The sequence below is a fragment of the Triticum aestivum genome, chromosome 3B (assembly GCF_018294505.1).
Source record: "Triticum aestivum cultivar Chinese Spring chromosome 3B, IWGSC CS RefSeq v2.1, whole genome shotgun sequence".
NCBI classification, from domain to species: domain Eukaryota; kingdom Viridiplantae; phylum Streptophyta; class Magnoliopsida; order Poales; family Poaceae; genus Triticum; species Triticum aestivum.
In genome coordinates this window covers 687642362-687666987 of record NC_057801.1, presented here as the reverse complement: position 1 = coordinate 687666987, position 24626 = coordinate 687642362, and the positions used below count along the sequence as shown (strand labels likewise).

Below are 24626 nucleotides of genomic sequence, written 5' to 3'. Positions count from 1 at the left end.
CCCCTTGGGTTGTTATCCTCCTTTTGGCACGTAGTTGATGAAGCTTCTATCAAGATTCATCGGATTCATCCGGAATTCAAGTGGTGAAGGGAATACAGAGGGTTGTGTGTGTGTGTGTGTGTGTGTGTGTGTGTGTGTGTGTGTGTGTGTGAGAGAGAGAGAGAGAGAGAGAGAGAGAGAGAGAGAGAGAGAGAGAGATTAAAACTCTTAGTTCAATCAATAAACCAAATTCTTCACAAAAAATCTTATCAGACTCAACGAATACACTCACATGAGTAGAGTAGAGATGTGCGACATCATCCATAAATGGCAGTGGTAGTACATGATAAACTAAGAATACTAAAAGAGTGTATGCATCCTTTTCCGGAAAAAAAAAGAGTGTATGCATATATGAATACTACATACTTCCTCCGTTCCTAAATATTTGTCTTTCTAGAGATTTCAACAAATGACTACATACGAAGCAAAATGAATGAATCTACACTCTAAAATATGTCTATATACATCCGTATATAGCCACTTGTTAAAATCTCTAGAAAGACAACTACTCCCTCCGTCTGAAAATACTTGTCATCAAAATGGACAAAAAAGGATGTATCTAGAACTAAAATACATCTAGATACATCCCCTTTTATTCATTTTGATGACAAGTATTTCTGGACGGAGGGAGTATTTAGGAACGGAGGTAGTACAAGACATGCACAGTAAGCAACATATAATACCGCACGATGTGTGGCGAGCAACTTCTGATGGGTCAACAGATGAATGTAGAGAAAACATAACACTAAAGTACGTACCCCTCATATGGTGTCTAATCTCCAATCAACAAAATCGTACAAGAGAGATATATGTGGAGAATTAAACACATGACTTCACATCTGCTGCTCCGGCGGCCAATGCCGGGGAGGTTAATCTTGGTGCCTCGGCTTTGGCTAGTAGACAGGTTAGGATTTTAGTCCTTGTCTCCTTGCAGGGGAAATGCTCGGACGGATGACAACACTTCTTCAAGTCAGTCTTTCAGACTCTGATCCTCCTCAATTTCGTCCATTGAGATGGATTAAACGACGCTTCGTCGTATTCCCTCTGTCCCAAAATACATGGCACATAAATTTAGTCAAAAAGTCAATGTTGTCTAAGTTTGACCAAATATATAGAAAAAAATATTAACAACTACTCTTTTTGACTCAGTATATCTAATGATGAATATATTGATATTGATTTGATATTGTTTCTCTTTATATTTGTGGATATATATTTAGTCAAACTTAGAAAATATTGACCTTTTGACTCAGTTTTATACACCATGTATTTTGGGATTGAGGGAGATTCCTACTAGTTTCTCGGGGCAATGAGGTTAGGATTTCTCATCATGTGTGTACGATGGAGAGATTTGGCGTCGGGTTCTTCAGATCGATTTGAGGATTGAACGACGGTGTCTGCGATTCCAGGCACTGGTTCTTAGGGGCAGATGCATGATGCTTTCCGACTGTCATCAACATGGTCAGCGATGCTTCGGTACGGGAGCGTTGACAACGACGCGTGAGGCCTGTTTCGGCAATGACAATGGTTATTTGATTATCCAGGGATTTTGATGTATTTTTCATTATGTTTGAAATGTTCCGTACTTTTGATAGGCCTTTATGATAAAGATACGATTGTCGCAAAAAAAGTTCAAATGTTTTGTCTATGCGTTTAAAAAAAAAGTGCTTTAAACTAAAAGCCCATTTGGTTATATAAGGTTTTAAATACAAAAACTTACTCTCTCTGTAAGGGAGTACAAAACTAATCAAATAACGCAACATACCACCGAAACAAGGGCACTCGAGGAATGAAAGCCTAGTTTTATCAAAGTCTTTTTTTTGGGAAAGGTTTTATCAAAGTCTAGTCACATGCTTTTGAATAAAATATTGCTTTAGGGTATAATATACGAGCTACACATACTTTTTCTCTCGAACAGTGTTGGATTGTGTAACCCGCAAAAAAAGTGTTGGATTTTGTAATTTGTACAAGTACGCCACCGTTGACAAGATTAACGGCTGAAAATGCTTCGGCAAAGTTGACCCAACCGGCATCCCTCCTCTGAACCGTCGGATTCAGCTACCACCCCGCGGCACCCCGCCTACCTAAACCTCGGCGACTCTCTTCCCCCCACTGTTCACCCGGCAGCTTACCTCACCTCGGCGAGTTCCATTCCCTCCACCAAAGACGGTCGCTACTCCCCGGAAGGCGGCAATGGAGCAAGCGAACCCGCCGGCGGGGTCGGCGAGGAACAGGAAGGTGGTGCTGCGGGAGTACATCAGCCGCGCGCCGAGGGAGGACGACATGGCGCTCGTCGACGGCGGCGCCATGCCGCTGCGCGTCCCCGAGGGCGCCGCCGGCCCGGCCGTGCTGGTGAAGAACCTCTACCTCTCCTGCGACCCCTACATGCGCGGCCGGATGCGGGACTTCCACGGCTCCTACATCCCCCCGTTCAAGCCCGGATCTGTCAGTCTTTTCCCCCCTTCTGACTGCTCTCTCTTGTTGTTGCTGGTTACTGATCAGGCAAAACTTTAATCTGTCAAGGTTATAGAAGGGCTGGGCGTGGCGAGAGTGATGGACTCCACTCATCCAGGGTTCGTCGCCGGTGACATTGTCTCGGGAATGACTGGCTGGGAGGAATACAGCCTGATTGACAAGCCCGAACAGCTGAATAAGATTCAGCAAAGCGACATACCACTGTCCTATCACTTGGGTCTTCTCGGTTAGTTTCTTGCTGCTATTTTGGTTATCCAGTTGAATCCTGAAGCATCGACAGTATATATCACGAGTGACAACGGGCAACACCTACCTACTGCACTTCATTTCTGTTGGAAAGTCTTCCCCTGGTTGCACGAATATGTAATGTGTAATCGAGAAGAAAATGGAGGTTAGAGTAGGCACAAAATGAATAAAGGTGTGTGGTTGAGGGCATTTTTAATGGACGGCTCTCTCGTTGTTAATGAATTGGCAATGGTGTGTTTGAGTGGGTCTATTCACGGGGCTGTTTTAATGGAATTGCAATGTTGTAACCAAGTAGCTACTGTTTCTGACATTGCTGTTTGTTAATTATTCTTTATTCCGACATGTTCACTAATACTCCGGTCTTCTCCGCAGGCATGCCTGGTTTTACAGCTTATGTTGGATTCTATGAGATCTGCTCACCGAAGAAAGGAGAGTTTGTCTTTGTTTCTGCTGCATCGGGAGCAGTTGGTCAGATTGTTGGTCAACTTGCAAAGCTCCATGGCTGCTATGTCGTCGGAAGTGCTGGAACAAATGAGAAAGTACTCATCAAACTTGTAATACATCATTCGTTAACTGTTTAGCTGTATCATTCAGGGTCTACAACATTGTTTCAGGTTGAACTCCTAAAAGATAAGTTTGGATTCGATGCAGCTTTTAATTACAAAGAGGAGCCTGACTTGACTGTAGCACTAAAAAGGTCAGACCTTCTCCTTCAATAAGATACAGCAGAACGTCTAAAAAACGATACAACAGTAACTAGTGTAAAGATGGATCAAGCTAGTTTATAATGAACCCCTAAAAGTCATGTTAACAGAATGAACTATTGATGGGCTACCTGAATTTTTAGGCACACTTCACCATATTAGCATCATAAGATTTTTACAGTAGCCTGAAATAAACGTAGACCGCTCATTTGTTCTAATCTAATGGCAGATATTTTTCATTTTGTTGTCATTATCTGCTTACCGTTTTTGTTTTGAAATTAGCAATTCTGTTGAACTCAGTAAACATGGAGAATAGCACCAAAATGATGTTATCTTTGTTCTGCAATCTTTCCATACATAGGTACTTTCCTGAAGGTATCGACATCTACTTCGAGAATGTAGGAGGACCAATGCTAGATGCTGTACTCCTTAACATGCGGATGCATGGTCGCATAGCAGTATGTGGCATGGTATCCCAGCACGGCATGACTGACCCTGCAGGGATCCACAACCTCTTCTGCCTGGTGCCGAAACGGATCAGTATGAAGGGCTTCATCCAGAGTGATTACATCAACTTATTCCCACAGTTCGTCGATTACATGACCAAGCATTACAAGGATGGCAAGATTGCATATGTAGAAGACATGAGCATTGGGCTAGAGAACGCGCCAGCTGCCTTTGTTGGTCTATTCAGTGGTAAAAATGTGGGCAAACAAGTCGTGTGTGTGTCACAAGAGTGAAGTACATGTACGTTCTGATGAATATACAAATATCTCATGATTCAAATAAATAATAAAAATTGTGAACCCTCTTATGTCAATGTGTGTTTATCTGATCTGTTCATGCTTTGTGGAATATGAAGTGTATTTTTTGACCTATTATTTTATTACCAAGTTGTGATTTTATCCTAAAGTAATTCAAGTATCTACTAGTTAGTATAGTTAGGACTAGAAGCACTGTTTTACTTTGGACAAAGTATTAGTTGCCTGTCTTCGTGCACTGCTTACTTGCTTAGAAGTTCACCAATTTTCTCTTAGTGGGGTAAGTCTTCGTGCACTCCTTACTTGTTTAGAAGTCTTTCTTCTTCGTGCTTGGTAGTCTCCCACTCAGTTGGACTTTGATGAATTAGCAGAAGAAAAAATCAGGGTTTGTCCCTTCTAAAGAGCTGGTGCCCGTTCAACTATGGCAGGTCGTGGCTTCTGTCTTGGCTTGATCAACTGGTGAGTGTTCTGAAGCACCTCATATTCTCGATGAAATATTCCATGAAATCGAAAACAAGTACACATGACTTATTATTTTCCTTTTCTGGAGGCTGGTTTGTGTGGCTTCATGTCTGAACAAGTTATTTCTTCGTTTTCCAAGTATTCTTACACAAGTTTTAATCAGGTAGAATTGAGAAACTGCAACTTTTGGCCGACCAGCGGTTTGTTTCACTCCATGTTTGTGATGGCTGATTATACCAAGTTCCTCCTTTTGTTTCTGCTCTTGAGCTGCTCATCATTGTGTTTTGGTTCTGAACCTGATATCCGGTGCCTGATGTCTATACAACGATCAGTGATTGATCTCAGAGGCGTACTCAAATCCTCATGGAATTTTGCCAATAGCACCAACGGTTTTGTATGCCAAATTACTGGCGTGGAATGTTGGCACCCCGACGGGAACAAGGTTTATGCTTGGCGTCTGAGCAATCTAGGGCTTGAAGGCCCATTTCCTCAAGGTCTTCAACATTTCACAAGCTTGAGCATGCTGGACCTGTCAAGTAACAAAATTTCAGGACCGATCCCTGCTGACATCTCATGGCAGCTGTCGTATCTGTCATCTCTGGACCTTCAATAAATTTTCAGGTGAAATCCCAGATAGTATAGCAAATCTGATAAATCTGAATGGCCTCAACCTTCAGCACAACCAATTAAGTGGACGAATTCCTGCTTCACTACAGAAGTTTGATGCTTCATACTTTGGTGGAAACCAGGAGCTTTGTGGTACACCACTGCACAAGTGTCCTAGGAGGAGGAGATGGGGACTGAGACGAATCAGGCTGACCAGCATCAATGATCAGTCCAGCATCGGAGCAGCTGTCGGATTCATCGTGTGGTTCGTGGTGGCCTTCTACTTCCCGCACTGCTTCATCTTCTCTGAGAGGCTCCGTGCTTACGTTGTCCGGATAATATGACCCACTTGTTCTGAAACTTTGTCTGCCATCTTCCGGAGGCCAAATAAGCACTTCCAACAGCAACTTCAGTTCTCACCCCTGTAGTAGCAGTTCACCAACATATATACCTGGTACCCCCTAGTGAGTGTAGTGTTTTTTCTTCACGTGTAATGCAAATGGTGCAAGCCATTCTCTTAAGGAAAAGAGCGATGCACGGAATCACAGGTTATAAACTTGTAATGATTTTTGTAGTCTATTTGAGGTTTCAAAAAAAAAAGACAGAGTTATATTCGTGTACACTCTCCCGAATCATTTTCTTGAGGGAAATAAACTCCCATCACAGCAGCATAAACATATCAAATTTGATCAGCTGAACTTAGAAAATATACATTAGCAAGTTTGATATTTTATAGTCGTGGCTGAAACAGAATAATGCCCCTTATGTTTTCTGCCTAGTAAGAGAGCAGACATCTCAGTTCTGCAGTGTTGTCCTCCCTCGACCTTGGGGACATCTTCTGAAAGTGTCCAGATCTTCTCCACCATGGTATGTTCATACTATATGTTCGAATTTTTTGTCCAGTGAATACTTCTTAAAACATGCATGCTATATGTTCTGCTATGGCATGCACACTTTCATAATTTGATACAGAAATATGACCATGTGCATGTGGCATGTAACAAAATTAATTGGGTGCAACTTGAATAATAAATACTCCCTCCGATCATATTACTTGTCGCTCAAATGGATGTATCTAGACGTATTTCAGTGCTAGATACATCCGTTTGAGCAACAAGTAATATGGATTGGAGGGAGTACTATACTAACTGTACCAGTTTGCGCTGTATGCACAGAAGACACATGGCCATATTTCTGCATCACGATATAGGTAGTGTTATAGGAATGATGTCCATCCATGTTTTCTGAAAATCCAACAATATTTTGGAGTAATGGAAACTGATGTAAATTCACCCGGCGAGACCGTGAGGTCAGAGTTCTCGCATGAGGGCTCAAAATTCTACTACTATTCTGCCAGGCGATGATGTAAACTCCCTCCACACATTCCTCTCGGACAATTCTACTGAGACCGGAGACTCGGCGATGCTGGGTTGGTCTTTCTGCCGTGTGCCTTCTTTCCATACTCATGACATGAGGGCAGCGCACTGTGACTGAGACTGGTCGGGTGCTTTACAATCTTTTCTAGAAGATACAATCGGGTTATCTTATATCATCGGCGGTCCACCATGGAGTAGCATCATATAAGTCCCCAGTATTTTTGCCCAATGTGGAAAAGTAATTTATAAGTACCAAGGTATGTATGGTTTTATCCTAAATTAATCCAAATGCCTACTAGTTAGGAGTTAGGACTGGGAGAAGCACTGCCTTTACTCCTGACAAAGTTTACCTGTCTGTCAATAGGTCCTCATAAATGGATGATTTGAAGGCCTCAGTTCCACAAGTTATACACCTAATTTTCTTTCGACAGTGAGTGACTGGTGAGTTTCGGACACCGTTCACTCAGGATGGGGACTACTGGCAGTAGGCACACGGTGTGTCTTTCTTCCCTGTATACTTGTGGCAAATCCTTCCAAGTCAATAAGACTTCAGGATTTGGCAGAAGAAAAGTCTATGCTCTATTGGAGGGATTTCTCTGTTTTGAAAGGGCTGTACCCGTTCATCTATTGCAGATGGTGGCTTCTGATTTGCTTGGATCAACCGTTGAGTTTTCTGAAGCACTCATATTGTCTAGCAAGTATCACATGAAACTAACAAAAGAAGTGTTTTCTCACTTTGTTATTTGCATACTCAGAGTCTACTTTGTAGCGTCTCCATGTCTGATCAAATTATTTCTTATTTTTTCAAGTAGAGTGTTCAAGTGTTCTTACTCAAGTTTTGATCAGGTGACATCGGAATTGACAAGCTGCGGGTTTTGACCAAGCAGAGCTGCTGTTTGTTCCTCTCCATGCTTGCGATGGCTGATGATACCAAGTCCTCCTTTTGGTTTTACTCTTGAGCTGCTCATCATTGTGTTTGGGTTCTGAACTTGATATCCAGTGCCTTAAGTCTGTACAACAATCACTGAATGATCCCAACGCTGTACTCAAGTCCTCTTGGAACTTTGACAATGCCACCGATGGTTACATATGCCGCTTTACTGGTGTGGAATGCTGGCACCCCGACGAGAACAGGGTTCTCTCTCTGCGACTCGGCAACCTTGGACTTGAAGGCCCATTTCCTCAGGGTCTTCGATATTGTTCAAGCATGACGGGCCTGGACCTGTCGAATAACAATTTTTCAGGACCGGTCCCTTCCGACATTTTACAGCAGGTGCAGCAGCTGACATCTCTGGATCTTTCGTACAATAGCTTTTCGGGACCAATCCCAGAGAGCATGTCAAATATGACATATCTGAATCTCCTCAACCTTCAGCATAACCAACTCAGCGGTCAAATTCCACCGCAATTCGATTTGCTTACTCGGTTAACTACGTTCAATGTTGCGGAGAACTTGTTATCAGGGCCTGTTCCTACTTCGCTACAAAAGTTTTTGGCTTCAAACTTTGCTGGTAACCAAGGGCTTTGCGATGCACCTTTAGATGAGTGCTCCGCTTCGCCGGCCTTCACCGTTAGACCGGTACGAATCAGGCTGCAGAGGCTCAACGACCAGTCGAACATCGGAGCAGCCGTTGGATTCATCGTGTGGTTCGTGGTGACCTTCTACTTCCTGCAGTGATTTGTCTTCTCTGAGAGGCTTACGTGGTTCGCGTATGATTTACTTGTTCTGAATCTGTGTCTGGCATACGTCGTGGAGGCCAAATGAGCACTTCCAACAGTAGTTTTAGTTTGTTCGCTGCAGTAACGATTATCTTAATTCACCTGATGTATACCTGGCAACTTGCCAGCGGTGCTTTGGTTTGCTTGTAAATGGTAAATCATATTTCATTTCTTCCAGAAAGATTCAAGGCGATAATCTATATACTCGGACAGAGAGCAGCTCACTCAAAAGGGACTACTTCCAACAGCACCTTCAGTTATCACCCTGTCGAGTCCTTTATTTTTTCTTTGCTTGTAATGCAAATGGTCTAATACATTCTCCCAAAGAAAAGAATGATGCAAGGAATCACCAGTTATGAACTTGTAATGGTTTATGTACTCTTTTCGATGTTTCGGAAGAAAGACAAAGAACAATATTATAGTTCACTCATCCGAATCATTTTCTTGGGGGAAATAAAATCCCATCACAGCAGCATAGCATATCAAATTTGATCAGCTATATTGAGAAAATATACATGTCATGTGTTATCTGCCAAGCAAGAGAGCAGATATGTCAGTTCAGCAGCTTTGTCCTCCTTCAACCATGGTATGTTCACACTCTATTCGATTTTTTTGTCCAGTGTATACTCTTTTTGAAGATGCATGATAACTGTTCTGCTATGGCACACATACTTCAAAATTTCATAAAGAAATATGATCATATGTATCATGTATTTTTTTTAGTGGATACGAGTCATGTAATAACAAAACAAATTGGTGCAACTTGAATAACAAATATGTAGTATACTTTCTAAACTGTACCAGTTTGCTCTGTATGCACGGGAGACACATGGCTGTATTTCTGCATCACAATTTAGGTGGTGTTACAATAATCGTATCGATTCATGTTTTCTGAAAATCCATAATATTTTGGAGTAAAAGAAATTGCAAATGCACCTGGCAAGACCGTGAGGTCAGAGTTCTCGCAGGCGGGTTCAAAATTATATTCTGCCAGGCGATGATGTAAACTCCCTCCACACATTCCTCGGTGACAATTCTACCGAGACTGGAGACTCTCGACGATGCTGGGTCGGTCTTTCTGCCATGTGCCTTCTTCCACATGGCAGTGAGTGACCGGTGAGTGATGGAGTCTTCAGAGACTTGTCAGGATGGGACTATTGGCAGTAGGCACACGGTTTGTCTTTCTTCCATGTATACTTGTGGCAAATCCTTCCAAGTCAATAAGACTTCAGGGTTTGGCAGAAGAAAAGTCTATGCTCGCGTGGATTCTTTGTTTTAAAAGGGCTGCATCGTTCATCTACTGCAGATGGTGGCTTCTGATTTGCCTGGATCAACCGGTGAGTATTCTGAAGCACCTCATTGTCTAGGAAATATCACATGTACTCCCTCTTATAAACTAATATAAGATCTTTTAGATCACTAAAGTAGTGATCTAAAAGATCTTATATTAATTTGCAGAGAGAGTAATTAACAAAACAAGTGTTTTCGAACTTCGTTATTTGCTCTCTTGGTCTTGGAGTCTACTTTGTGGTGCCACCATATCTTATTTTTTCAAGTAGCGTGTTCAAGTGTTCTTACTCAAGTTTTGATCAGGTGACGTCGGAATTGACAAGCTGCAGGTTTTGGCCGAGCAGAGCTGCTGTTTGTTTCACTCCATGCTTGCGATGGCTGATGGTACCAAGTTCCTCCTTTTGTTCCTCCTCTTGAACAGCTCAACGTTGTGTTTTGGTTCTGGACAAGATATCCAGTGCTTGAAGTCTGTATATCAATCAGTAATTGATCCCAACGGTGTACTCAAATCCTCTTGGAACTTTGAAAATGCCACCAGCGGTTTCATATGCCGCTTTACTGGTGTGGAATGCTGGAACCCGGACGAGGACAGGGTTCTCTCTCTCCGACTCGGCAAACTAGGACTGGAAGGCACATTCCCTCAGGGTCTACAAAATTGTTCAAGCATGACCGGCCTGGACCTGTCGAATAACAATTTTTCAGGACCGATCCCTTCCGACATTTTACAGTAGGTGCCGTATCTGACAGCTCTGGATCTTTCGTACAATAGTTTTTCGGGCTCGATCCCAGAAAATATCTCAAATATAAGATATCTGGTAGTCCTCAACCTCCAGCATAACAAACTCAGCGGTCAAATTCCACCGCATTTCAGTTTGCTTACTCGGTTAAATACGTTCAATGTTGCGGACAACTTGTTATCAGGGCCTGTTCCTACTTCACTGCAGAAGTTTTCGGCTTCAAACTTTGCTGGTAACCAAGGGCTTTCTGATGCACCTTTAGATGAGTGCTCCGCTTCGCCGGCCTTCACCGTTAGACCGGTACGAATCAGGCTGCAGAGGCTCAACGATCAGTCGAACATCGGAGCAGCCGTTGGATTCATCGTGTGGTTGTGGTGGCCTTCTACTTCCCGCACTGATTCGTTCTCTCCGGGATGCCCCAATCAGTTGTTCTGAATCTGTGTCTGGCAGAGCTTGTGGAGGCCAAATGAGCACTTCCAACAGTAATTTTAGTTTGTTCCCTGCAGTAACGATTATCTTAATTCACCTGATGTATACCTGGCAACTTGCCAGTGCCGGTGCTTTGGTTTGCTTGTAAATGGTAAATCATATTTCATTTCTTCCAGAAAGATTCAAGGCGATAATTTATATACTCGGACAGAGAGCAGCTCACTCAAAAGGGACTACTTCCAACAGCACCTTCAGTTATCACCCTGTCGAGTCCTGTATTTTTTCTTTGCTTGTAATGCAAATGGTTCAAGACATTTTCCAAAAAAAAAGGAATGATGCAAGGAATCACCAGTTATGAACTTGTAATAGCCTATGTACTTTTTCGAGGTTTCAACAGAAAGATAAAGAACGATATTATTGTTCACTCATCCGAATCATTTTCCTGGGGGGAAATAAAGTCCCATCGCAGCAGCATAACATATCAAAATTGATCAGCTATATTAAGAAATATACATGAGCAAACCTGATACTCCCTCCGTCCCAAAATAACTGTCTCAAGCTTAATACAACTTTATACAAGAGCTAGTACAAAGTTAAGACACTTATTTTGGGACGGAGGGAGTATTTCATAGGCGTGGAGAATCAGAATAATTCCCCTTGTGTATCTCCCAAGCAAGAGAGCAGATATCTCAGTTCTGCAGCTTTGTCCTCCCTCAACTGTGGTATGTTCACAATCTATTCATTTTTTTGTCCAGTGTATACTTTTTTTAAAGATGCATGATAAATGTTCTGCTATGGCGCGCAGACTTCAAAATTTGATACGGAAATATGATCATATGTGTCATGTAATTTTTTTTAGTGGATATGAGTCATGTAATAACAAAAGAAATTGGTGCAACTTGAATAATAAACAGTATACTTTCTAAACTGTACCAGTTTGCGCTGTATCCACAGGAGACACATGGCCATATTTCTGCATCACAATGTATTATGGGATGATACCCCTTCATGTTTTCTGAAAATCCAATAATATTTTTGAATAAAATAAACTGCAGATGCATCTGGCAAGACCGTGAGATCAGAGTTCTCGCAGGCGGGCTCAAAATTCTTTTCTGCCAGGCGGTGATGTAAACTCCCTCCACACATTTCTCGGTGACAATTCTACCGAGACCAGAAACTCTCGATGATGCTGGCCCGGTCTTTCTGCCGTGTGCCTTCTTGCCATAATCGTGACACGAGGGGTGCGGACAGCCTGTCAGAGCCGTTGGATCAGGCTAGAGCGGTCATGATTCGGACTGAGACTATACCTGGCCATACCTCGGGCCGGGCCGGGCTTCGGGCCGGGCCTAGCCAAGCCCGACGCAAAAAACCCAGGCCCAGGCCTGGCCCGGCCCGACCAACGGGCCTGTTTTTTGGGCCCAAGCCCGGCCCGAACACCTAAAAGCCCGTCGGGCTTCGGGCCGGCCCGGCCCGACCTTCAGGAAAGCGCAAAAATGACGGGCCTGGGCCCGGCCCGGCCCGACCTTCGGGCTCAAAATCTAGGCCCGAGCCCGGCCCGGGGGCAGCGTCGGGCCGGGCCGGGCTTCCCATGGCCAGGTATAACTGAGACTGGTCGTGCTTTCAAACTTTTTTTTTATAGAAAAGGAGGATGACCCCCGCCTCTGCATCTGGGAGATGCATGCGGCCATTTTATTGATTATTCTCGAGGACCTTACAAAGTATTACAACAATATGCCTGAATCCGCCATCTTGGCAACATATGCCGCTACTCCTATCCAAATGATGAAGGCGTGCTAGCTGGGCCACTATCCAGACCACTCATCTAAGCCTAACATCAAAATGATGAAGGGGTGCTAGCTGGACCACTACTCAGACCACTCACCTAAGCCTAACATCAAAGCCGAAAGCCCCAGCCGGGCCACATACCGGGTCTGGGGTACAAACAGGTCCGACGCACTCGTGTGTCGTCGCCGCCATCTTCCACAGGTCCGTCTTCAGAGCAAATATTGAGGCTTCTACCTTGTCTGGCCACTCAGCCATCGACGTCACCACGACACCAGACAGCTTCGTCCTCCTGCGCGAGTCCATCGTCACACATCGAACGCCGAATCTCCACTGCGCCAATGCCGCCGAGATACGCCGCCATCAATGAGTAGGATGAAGCACCGCTCCGCCGAGTCCGGCAGGGTTGCTGAAGACCAAGCACCGTGGAAGAAGGACTCCGAGGCTGAGCACATAGGCAGTAGAGCGCCAACGCACCGCCACCAGACGAACTCCGACCACGCCACCAACCGCCGCCAAGCAACCAAAGCATCACATCCACCCCAAGTTCACCACGAACGACACCCCCAAGAGGGTGACGACGCCCGGAGCGCCGCTGTCGCTCGATCCGGCAAGGATTTGGGCTTTCGCCCGGCATACGAGCTGGGTGGTAGGAAGAGGGGAAGGAGGCAACCTGGACGGCGCCTACAAGAAGGGTACGGCGCCCTCGGGCGTCGCCGCCATCGCCCCGGAGACATCTTAGAAGATACGCTCGGGTCATCTTAGAGATTGCATCCTTGGCCCACCCCGGAGTAGGATCATATCAGTCCCAGTATTTTTGCCCAATGTGAAAAAGTAGATTGTAAGTACCAAGACATGGTTTTATCCTAAATTAATCCAAATGCCTAAATAGTTAGGACTGGGCCAGAATAGCACTATCTTTACTCTTGACAAAGTTTTACCTGCCTGTCGCATACGCCCTCATAAATAGAGGATTTCATGGAATCAGTTCCACAACTTATACACCTATTTTTCTCTTGGCAGGGAGTGACTGATGACTGATGAAGTCTTCAGAGACTTCTCAGGATGGGGATTATTGGCAGTAGGCACACGGTATGTCTTTCTTCCCTGTATACTTGTGGCAAATCCTTCCAAGTCAATAAAACTGCAGGGTTTGACTGAAGAAAAGTCCATACTCACGTGGAGCCGTGGAGGCATTCTCTGTTTTAAAAGGCTGCACCCGTTCATCTACTGCAGATGTGGCTTCTGATTTGCCTGGATCAACTGGTGAGTTTTCTGAAGCATCTTATATTGCCTAGGAAGTGTCACATGAAATTAACAAAACAAGTGTTTCCGACTTCTTTATTTGCGCTCTTGGTCTTGGAGTCTACTTTGTGGTGTCATCATATCTGAGCAAATTATTTCTTATTTTTTTTCAAGTAGGGTGCTCAAGACCTCAAGTGTTCTTACACAAGTTTTGATCAGGTGACGTCGGAATTGGCAAGCTGCAGGTTTTGGCCTAGCAGAGCAGCTGTTTGTTTCACTCCATGCTTGCGATGGCTGATGATACCAAGTTCCTCCTTTCAGTTTTACTCTTGAGCTGCTCATCGTTGTGTTTTGGTTCTGAAGCTGATATCCAGTGCCTGAAGTCTGTACAACAATCAGTGATTGATCCCAACGGCGTACTCAAATCCTCGTGGTACTTTGAAAATCCCTATCCCAATTATGCTTATATATGCCGCTTTACTGGTGTGGAATGCTGGTACCCTGGCGAGAACAGGGTTCTCAGTTTACGTCTTGGCAACCTAGGACTTGAAGGCCCATTTCCTCAAGGTCTACAGAATTGTTCAAGCGTGACCGGCCTGGACCTGTCAAACAACAATTTTTCAGGACCAATCCCTCAGGACATTTCACGGCAGGTGCCGTACCTGACATCTCTGGACCTTTCGTACAATAGTTTTTTAGGTTCGATCCCACAGAATATCTCAAACATGACATATCTGAATGTCCTGTTCCTCCAGCATAACCAACTCAGCGGTCAAATTCCACCGCAATTCGATTTGCTTGCTCGGTTAACCGCATTCAATGTTGCGGAGAACTTGTTATCAGGGCCTATTCCTTCTTTGCTAGCAGTAAGGTTTTCGGCTTCGAGCTTTGCTGGTAACCAAGGGCTTTGTGGTGCACCGTTGGATGATTGTCCCCCCTCGAGGAGGAGATGGAGACCGGTACGAATCAGTCTGCACAGGCTCAACGACCAATCGAGCATCGGAGCGGCCGTTGGATTCGTCGTGGGGTTCGTGGTGGCCTTCTACTTCCCGCACTGCTTCGTCTGCTCCGAGAGGCTCCGAGCCTACGTCGTCCGAATATGATTCACTTGTTGTTCTGAACTATGTCTGAAAAATAGCTTCGGGAGGCCAAATGAGCACTTCCGGCAGTAAATCTTTTTTAGTTTGTTCCCCGCAGTAACGATTATCTTAAATTCACATGATATGTATGCCTGGCAACGAGCAATTGCTGGCATTTACCCTGCGACATATTTCAAGTTCAACTCTTCTAGAAAGATGCAAGGAATCACTTGGCCGTGATTATTTATGTTAGATAATAACGAGAAATAAAATGAGACAGAGAGACACGGATTTTTACGTGAAAACCCTTGCGGGAGAAAACCACGGACGCACGAAGGTGCAATCACTATAATGGAAGAGTATTACAAGCATGAGACGACAGGCCGTCTGAGGTGCGACTACATGGGGTATATAAGAGGGCAATACATGAGAGTCCTTGGAGGACAAGTAAACGTACTCGTACGCGTCGACGTCAACGCAAAGGCCCACACCGGTTGTACTACATCTAGTCCAACATGGTATAGTTTGGATCACAATTTAACAATCTCCACCTTGATCCAAATTCCCTCAAGTAGTCAAAGAAAGTAGATAACTCCATCCAAATCAGCATAAACACCTTGTGCGCCAAAGTCCATAAGACTAGCGAGAAATACCAACTAAGCCTGAGCAAAGCTCAAACTTATTGGTCGGAACTGGCTTTGTCATCATATCAGCATGATTATTATGAGTACTTATCTTGCATACCTTCAAATTGCCTTCAGCAACAACATCTCGAATATAATGAAATTGACATCAATGTGCTTTGTCCTCTCATGATGCATTGGATTCTTTGTAAGATATATGGCACTTTGACTGTCAGAAAATATGGTAGGGCAAGATGAATCTCCACAAAGCTCAGTGTATAAACCTTTCAACCAGATAGCTTCTTTGCATGCCTCAGAAATAGCCATATACTCGGCATCAGTAGTGGAACAAGCCACAATAGACTGCAAAGTTGCTCTCCAACTCACAGCGCAACCACCAATGGTGAAAACATAACCTGTGAGTGATCTTCTCTTATCCAAATCACCAGCAAAATCAGAATCAACAAAACCAACAAGTCCATCTCTAGTTTTTCCAAACTGTAAATAAGCATTAGAAGTACCACGCAGGTATCTGAAAATCCACTGAACTGCTCTCCAATGCTCTTTTCCAGGATTAGCCATGTATTTACTGACAACACTCAATGCATATGATAAATCCGGACGAGAACAAACCATGGCATACATAAGTGAACCAACTGCACTTGAATAGGGAACTCTAGACATGTACTCAATATCTGCATCTGACTTAGGACATAAAGCTGATGACAATTTGAAGTGTGCAGCTAACGGTGTACTCACCGACTTGGCATTATGCATATTAGAATGATGAAGAACTTTATCAATATATCCCTTCTGACTGAGATACACTTTTCCAGATGGTCTATCTCTGGATATTTTCATGCCAAGTATTTTCTTTGCTGCACCCAAATCCTTCATCTCAAATTCATTACTCAATTGCTTTTTTAGTTCATTAATCTCTGACATACTCTTTGCAGCAATAAGCATATCATCAGCATAAAGGAGCAAATAAATAGTTGAACCATTGACAGTTTTCAAATAAACACAACTATCATAATTAGACCTTTTGAAACCTTGAGAGAGCATAAAGGTGTCAAATCTCTTTGTACCACTATCTAGGGGATTGCTTCAATCCATAAAGAGATTTCTTTAACTTGCAGACAAGCTTTTCTTTTCCAGGAATAACAAAACCTTCAGGTTGTTCCATATAAATATCCTCTTCTAATTCTCCATGTAAAAATGCAGTTTTAACATCCAATTGTTCAAGCTCAAGATCATGCATGGCAACAATACTGAGTAAAGTGCGAATAGAGCTATGCTTCACAACAGGAGAAAAGACTTCGTTATAGTCAATACCTGGAATCTGGCTATAACTTTTAGCAACTAACCTTGCTTTATATCTTGTCTCATCATTAGAAGAAACACCTTCTTTCCTTTTGAAAACCCACTTGCAACGAATATGTCTCTTCTCTCTAGGCAATTTTACTAAATCCCAAGTGCCATTCTTTTCAAGTGATTCCATCTCATCATGCATAGCAGTCATCCACTTATTACTATCACCCGAAATAATAGCCTCGGAATATGAAGAAGGCTCAGCATTACCTTCAATTTCTTCTGCAACAGATAAATCAAAAGAAACAATATTGCACTCTTCAATTAACCTATCAGGTTTATTAATACCCCGTCTAACTCTGTCACGTGCAAGATTCCAACTAGGTGGAACAATAGGCTGATTTGGAGTGGGAGTGACATGTTCATCATCAACGATGGGTTCATCATGTGCATCAACAATTTCATTACCAGATGTATCACCTGTTTCAATAACATGCTCCACCTGAATAGTAGGCTGCTGAATAGTAGGCTGCTGTTCACTCTCAACGGGAACATTAGTAGATGAAACATCATGTAACATAGCAGATTCATTAAAGATAACATTTCTGCTAATAACAACCTTTTGGGTTTCAGGATTCCACAATTTAAAACCTTTAACACCAGATTTATAACCAAGAAAGATGCACTTAACAGCCCTAGGCTCCAACTTTCCATTATCAACATGAGCATAAGCAGTACAACCAAAGACTCGCAACTGTGAATAATCAGCAGGTGAACCAGACCATACCTCAATTGGAGTTTTCTTATTAAGAGCAATAGATGGTGAACGGTTAATGAGATAACAAGCAGTGGAAGTGGACTCAGCCCAAAAACGCCTATGCAAACCTGCATTGGACAACATGCAACGGGCTCTGGAAATAATGGTCCTGTTCATACGCTCAGCAATACCGTTTTGTTGAGGAGTATAAGGAACGGTGTAATGTCTGACAATGCCTTCAGACTTGCAATAATTCTTAAATTGCTTAGAACAAAATTCCATACCATTATCAGTGCGAAGTATTTTTACCTTCCTTTCAGTTTGTCTTTCAACCATAATCTTCCACTCCTTAAAAGCTGAGAATGCTTCATATTTATGCTTCAAGAAATAAGGCCAAACTTTTCTCGAATAATCATCAATAATAGTCAGCATGTAACTAGCACCACCTAGTGACTTCTTGCGAGATGGTCCACATAAATCAGAATGCACATAATCAAGAATGCCTTCAGTTGTGTGAGTCGAAGTGTTGAACTTCACCCTCTTGTGCTTGCCAAAGATACAATGCTCACAAAATTTCAGTTTACCAGGTTCATATCCATCAAGGAGACCTTTCTTGGTTAACTCTGCTAAACCAAGTTCACTCATATGTCCAAGACACATATGCCAAAGGTTAGCAGCATCACAATCAGAATTCTTTGAAACAACTGGAGTAGCGTTACCTGAAACAGTAGAACCTCGAAGGTAATAAAGACCATTGGTCGAACTTAAGTCACCTTTCATCACAACAAGGGAGCTTTTGGTGACTTTTAAAACACTATCTCCACCTGAATACTTGTACCCCTTTGCATCAAGGGCACTCATAGAAATAAGATTTCTCTTCATCTTCGGAATATACCGAACATCTGTCAAAGTTTTGATTATGCCATCGAACATCTTGATTCGAATAGAACCTATGCCTTCAATCTTGCATAGTGAATTATCAAAACCCAAAACGGAACCAGCAGCAGTAGTGGAATCAAAAGTATTAAACCAATCTCTATGTGGACACATATGAAAAGTGCATGCGGTGTCAAGTACCCACTCATCATTGGTCTCAGCACATCCAGCAATAACGACAAGAGCATCATCGGAACTATCATCACGAGCAACGTTAGCAGAATTGTCACCTTGTTTGTTACATTTCCTTTTTTCCTTGTTCTGCAACTTGAAACACTCAGAGATGTCATGCTCGTCTCTCCTGCAATATCTGCAATACTTCTTGTCTCTGGATTGCGACCGGCCCCTGTAGCCGTTCTTACTTTTGCCTCTGTTTCCATTATTGGTGTTCTTCTCCTTTGTCCTGCCACGAACAGATAATCCCTCGGCTTGGGATGAACTTGAACCATCATGAGACACCATTAATTTCATCTTCTCCTTAGAGTTCAAAGCTTCATAAACTTCATCAAGTGTGAGAGTATCACGACTGTATAATATGGTGTCTCTAAAATTGGTATAAGAACTTGGCAGTGAACAAAGTAACATTAAAACAGTATCTTCCTCTTCATACTTAACCTCCATTGCAGCTAGATCAGATATGATCTCTTTAAATTCTGAAATATGATTCAAAACATTACCTCCCTCGGGTGACCTGTGCAGGAATAATTTTTGCTTCAGATGCATCTTGCTGGTGAGATCTTTAGTCATGCAAATCCCTTCCAGCTTTAACCATAGAGCGGCGGCAGTTTTCTCGCTCAAAACTTCCTGCAAAATATTATTATGCAAATGGAGTTGAATTTGTGACAAAGCCTTACAATCAATTCTTTTCTCCTCATCAGTCCAGTCCTGAATTCTATTCTTTCCAAAACTATCCAGTGCTTCATCATAGTCGGACTGTGCCAACAACGCCCGCATCTTGACTTGCCATAGGGTAAACCTTGTGTCATGGTCCAGCAGCGGAAGATCGTACTTCATGGATGCCATGAACCGATAAAACTGTGTACACAAAGTAGTACAAGCGGAAAGAAAATTCTTGATAGAATTAATTAACGCGGAGCAGTGAAATAGAGTAAATAGCACCTGGTAGCTTCCTCGTGTGCACGTAGCAACAGAAGACAAAAATCTGATTTGGAGAAGATGCCTTCACCTGACGTAGTACTAGTAGTTGGCTATTGTAGTACTGATCGCTATGGATTTGGTTAGTCTTCACGTCAGGAAACAAGTAGCAGCAGCAATGATGGATTTCCTCGGGACTTGAAGCAGCAGCGGCAACGTGCATACGAACGGCTGCGGTCTTGACGATTTGTACGTGAACGCCAAAATCGATCTGGCCGCTACGGCAGGTACAGAAGATAATCACGCTGTTGTCTGTCGGTCTCGACTTGATGCAAATCGACTCGGCTCCGGACTTGACGGATCGCCGATCGCGTGCGGCGGCGTAAGACGCAACCCTAATCCTCTCGTCTCAAACCTCGTATCTGAAACTTGGCTCTGATACCACTTGTTAGATAATAACGAGAAATAAATGAGACAGAGAGACACGGATTTTTACGTGAAAACCTTTGCGGGAGAAAACCACGGACGCACGAAGGCGCAATCACTATAATGAAGGAGTATTACAAGCACGAGACGACAGGCCGTCTGAGGTGCGACTACATGGGGTATATAAGAGGGCAATACATGAGAGTCCTTGGAGGACAAGTAAATGAGTTGTACTCGTACGCGTCGACGTCAACGCAAAGACCCACACCGGTTGTACTACGTCTAGTCCAACATGATATAGTTTGGATCACAATTTAACAATTTATGAAACCTGTCGACATTTCTAAAGGAACAGAAACAAGGTAGCTCCGGCTAGCCTATAAAACTTTGCACACCAAGCTGGAAGCCTTCACGTGTTCCAGTGAGAATTCTAATGAGACCCGGAGGCTCCGCGGTGTCGGTCTCTCTGCCGTGTGCCATGCCATCAACAGAGCGGGTTGGTTTTTGCGTGCTCGCTTCTTTCAGTTTGGTTTTCTGTTATTGTGGAGAGCCTGATGCATGGATTGGGTTTGTGGTGGCCATCTATACTTCCAGACTGGTTTGTGTCCCGTGTCCCGAGCCGCCGCTGCACGATTGCCTCTTCTTCCTCGCACCCCGCCTCTTCCGGCTCGCACGTAGCACCTCCCCTACCTCGCAGCTTCTCCCTGCTCCGCCTCACCGCTGTTCAATTCGACGAACCCCTCGACCCTGGCCGGACGCGATGGGCAGGTCGCCGGCAGCCCCAACCCCGACCCCCAGGTCGCCGACAGCATCAATCACGACCCCCTGGTCGCCGGCTGTCCCAATCCCAACCCCCAAGGAGGCGGATGCGTCAATCCCGGCGCTCAGGGTGCCGGATGTGTCGTCGACAGCAGGTGATCCATCAGATTCAAGATACTTGCTTGATTCTTTACTTGAGTCAGTGTATGATGCTTGTTAGAGATTTCCTTTCCATCACATTCAGTGTATGAGAAGACATTTCCATGACTAAATGAGGCCTCAAATACATATGCTGCTTAACCTGGACTCCTTGAGTATGCATGGCCGTGCTATAAGAGTGGTAATTTATGTTTCTGTGATGGGCAATACTGTTCAAATTCGTTTTGCTGCTGAAATTCTGTTCAAAATTGGCCAAACTCTGTCTTACAAACTGGCCAAACACTTGCTCTATTTTTATAAATGCTCTGTACAAAACTGTTCCTTGAATTGGACAGTTTGGTCATTGAAATTTGCATGGCATAAATGAGGTAATACTACATTATGCAAGTGTTCTGATTGAGCAAACTATGAAACACTGATAGATAAATTGCCGGTTATTCATATAACCTAATTTATGTTGCCGCTTTGTTTGGTTTGTGGCTGCTTGACGAATTGACTAGCAATACTGCTTTACGAGAAGTGTTCTGATTGAACAAACCATGAAACGGTATTTCTGAAATGTCGCGATGCTATCTTATCTACAAGAATGAAAATGATGAGCCATGTTTTGTTAATGGACATGGTTCAGATAGCTGCACAGATTGTTAGTATGTAACAATCTGTTTATCTAATTCCATTGTGGGGCACTGGCTCATTCCCAATTGGTCTTGTTCTGACTGTAAGTTCAGACCCACAATGCTAGAGTCCTTTGATTGGAACACTAAGTGTTTGCTTAGAGTTTTTCTCAATTCTCTGTGAACGAAGATGTTATAATAGATAAATTGCCAGCGGCGAGGAGGGAAACGGGGTCTCCATCTGTCCAAATTCCAATTGGTCTTATTTTTTTGCATCTCATATTACTATATTAGTAGTATTCTAGTACTAGTATACCACCAAGGCACCAAACATATATTGGTTCGTGTAAATGGTGGTGAACATTTCTGGGGGGAAATGTCAGGATGTGACAAGAACTTTCTGAGTCCAGGTTTAGCTAGCTGCAAAAACGAATATAAACAGAACTGATCGGCAGAACGCTCATGTATTCGCTGCAAACCTTTTGAGTTCACGCTGGTTATTTTTTTCTAGGGAAGATGGAGGAAGGAGAGAGTGCCAACTAGCATAATATACTGCTTACTGCTTACATGACGGTGAGATATGTTGGTCCAGCTGAAGCAAGGTTTAACTGTTCAAGGTTTAGCAAAACATTTCACAGCTAGTTGTTGAGTTTAGGAGACTGCCATCGCCCGGAGAAGGCAAACAACAGCATTGACAAAAGTTGTGTTCGGCTCATTTGTTTGATGGACTGAACTCCACCATTATTTTCGTTTACCACCTGGAGTATCTATTACCATCGACAACAGCATGATGGAAAAGGCTCAAGGTAAGGCTAGCTAGGTAGGCAGGATCATGAACTTGCAACCAGGCACGCGGATGCAGGAACAACTTCATGGTTTTGTTGGGGGCAAATCTCATCAGAAATAGTTTGCACCTGCTGTGAAAATTTGACTCAAAGTGTACTGTACGAAAAATAATTTCCCATGCCATAAGTGAGGAGCAATCAGTAGTACAACATGTTCTTTCTTTCTTATTCTGCTGTACCTTTATTAATGTCTGAACTTAACTCATCATATTTAACTTGGTTGTGGAAATTTTCAGATCTGAGGAGCACAAGGGTGAACTCTTGCGTGCCATAAAATTTGAGAAGGCTAATGGCCCGGATCTTGAGGAGCACAAGGCTGCTAGTGAGCTCCATGTGGAACCACCAAAGTGCAAGAAAAGGAAGAGAAGTAGGCAGAGTAGCGGCAAGCTTCATGCATCTCAAAGACTGATGGACAGTGAGCTAGCTGTCTACTTTTAAAATGTCCTGATGTCCATATATCAATATCCACTGCCCACAGAAATCAAGTAAAAATGACTAAATGGTTTTTACGTACGAGATCGCCCAGTATTCTATAATAATGAGATCGCCCAGCCAAAAATGCCCATATAAAAAAGACTGATGGACAGTGAGCTAGCTGTCTGCTATTTAAATAAAGATCTCAGAATCTGCAAGCTGACATTTTTTCTCTTATATGGGTTCTGCTAGCTGTCTGCTATTTAAATAAAGATCTCAAAATCTGCAAGCTGACATTTTTTCTCTTATATGATCTCAGAAAAAGTTGTCCAAGGACATGTTCTATGAAGCTACAAAGTTCAGTGTTGCAGTATTGCAGACTGAAAATTTGTTCTATGAAGCCTGACTTGGCGGCCAACATATCCTCGTCGCTTGTCTACTTGATCAGTAGTTGTGTGTTCTCGCCATCGTCGAGACTCTGCAACTTTATATATCTGTGGGCAGAGTTAACCAACAGATGGAACACACTTTAATTGTTGTCTTGGTTTGCAGAGAAGGCCAATTTGGCTCCCGGGCTCAGCTGCACCCGTGCCGACGAAAAAAATCAAAACAAATACTAGAAAAATTCAAAAAATTCCAACTTTTTTTGTGTGGTAGACAATTTGATGCGTGAGGTTCGCTGCAAAATTCAACTCGTTTGGACATTTGAGCATCTGTAGAAAAAAAAGACAAAATTGGGGTCCATAAAAAAGTTTACTGTTCACGAACTGTTTTGACCCGATTTGTCTTTTTTGCTGAGAGCTGCTCAAATGTCCAAATGAGTTGAAATTTGCAGAGGTCCTCACGCAACAAATTATCTAGTACACAATTTTTTTTGGATTTTTTTGATTTTTTTTAGTATTTATTTTGAATTTTTTTCTGAGCGGGAGCATCTGAGCCTGGGCTCAGACGCGGATTTTCGTGGTTTGCACTCTTATTATCCTCTCATAAATCGATTCATCCGTATATGTAACTGAAACTTTAGTGGATTCGATCTATTAATCCCTATATGTAACTGAAGGTTTAGTGGTCGATCAATTCATCCTATATGTTACTGAAGGTTTAGTAGATCTCAAGTGTGATGTTTTCATACTATGCTGCTGCTCAGTTATTTTCATACCATGTTGCAGCTCAGTTATGCATACCAGGTTTATGCAAATGTATTTGTTAGGTGGGGATCCCACTTGTTCCCATCTAATTTATGCTAGAATTGGTGGGATATCCACTTTTTAACATCAGACCATAGTGAGGCGTGGTGGATTGTAGGTGGGACTCCCACCTTGAGTCCCACCTGCAGCGTGACCCATGATCCATCTATGTGTAGAATGAACTGGCAGGAGAATGCACCTGCTGCCTTTGTCGGTCTCTTCATCATTGGGTGCTAGCAGTGTCGGAAAACAACTCATGTGCGTCTCCAAAAGGATGATTCTGTGTACATTCTGGTGTGTATTCAAATGTCTCACTAGTAGAAAAACACCTAATAGTCCCGGTTCATGAACGGGGACTAATGGGCCGTTACTAATACCTCCACCCATTAGTCCTGGTTTAAACAAAAACCGGGACCAATATGCCTCCACGTGGCCCTGTGCGCCGAGCCCAGTCAGGGGTCTTTTGGTCCCGGTTGGTGGCACCAACCGGGACCAAAAAGCATCCACGCGTCAGCATTCCATTGGTTGGGGTTTTTGTTATTTTTTTTTG

The 24626-nt window shown here is 43.3% G+C and overlaps 2 protein-coding genes and 2 pseudogenes across 2 annotated transcripts; all 4 read left to right on the top strand.

Annotated features, from left to right (window-relative positions):
- Positions 1–2126: 2126 nt before the first annotated feature.
- Positions 2127–4284, top strand: LOC123071751 (2-alkenal reductase (NADP(+)-dependent)). Its single transcript, XM_044495336.1, has 5 exons — positions 2127–2484; positions 2563–2740; positions 3133–3299; positions 3375–3457; positions 3826–4284. Exons 1-5 carry the CDS (start codon positions 2233–2235, stop codon positions 4202–4204), a joined length of 1059 nt encoding a protein of 352 aa, XP_044351271.1. The 5' UTR covers positions 2127–2232; the 3' UTR covers positions 4205–4284.
- A 1478-nt stretch (positions 4285–5762) lies between these two features.
- Positions 5763–9041, top strand: LOC123071755 (probably inactive leucine-rich repeat receptor-like protein kinase At5g48380; annotated as a pseudogene).
- A 400-nt stretch (positions 9042–9441) lies between these two features.
- On the top strand, positions 9442–11205 carry LOC123071753 (probably inactive leucine-rich repeat receptor-like protein kinase At5g48380; annotated as a pseudogene).
- A 2687-nt stretch (positions 11206–13892) lies between these two features.
- LOC123071754 (probably inactive leucine-rich repeat receptor-like protein kinase At5g48380) lies at positions 13893–15059 on the top strand. Its single transcript, XM_044495337.1, has one exon. The coding sequence runs from the start codon at positions 14153–14155 to the stop codon at positions 14972–14974; it is 822 nt and encodes a 273-aa protein (XP_044351272.1). The 5' UTR covers positions 13893–14152; the 3' UTR covers positions 14975–15059.
- Positions 15060–24626: the final 9567 nt, after the last annotated feature.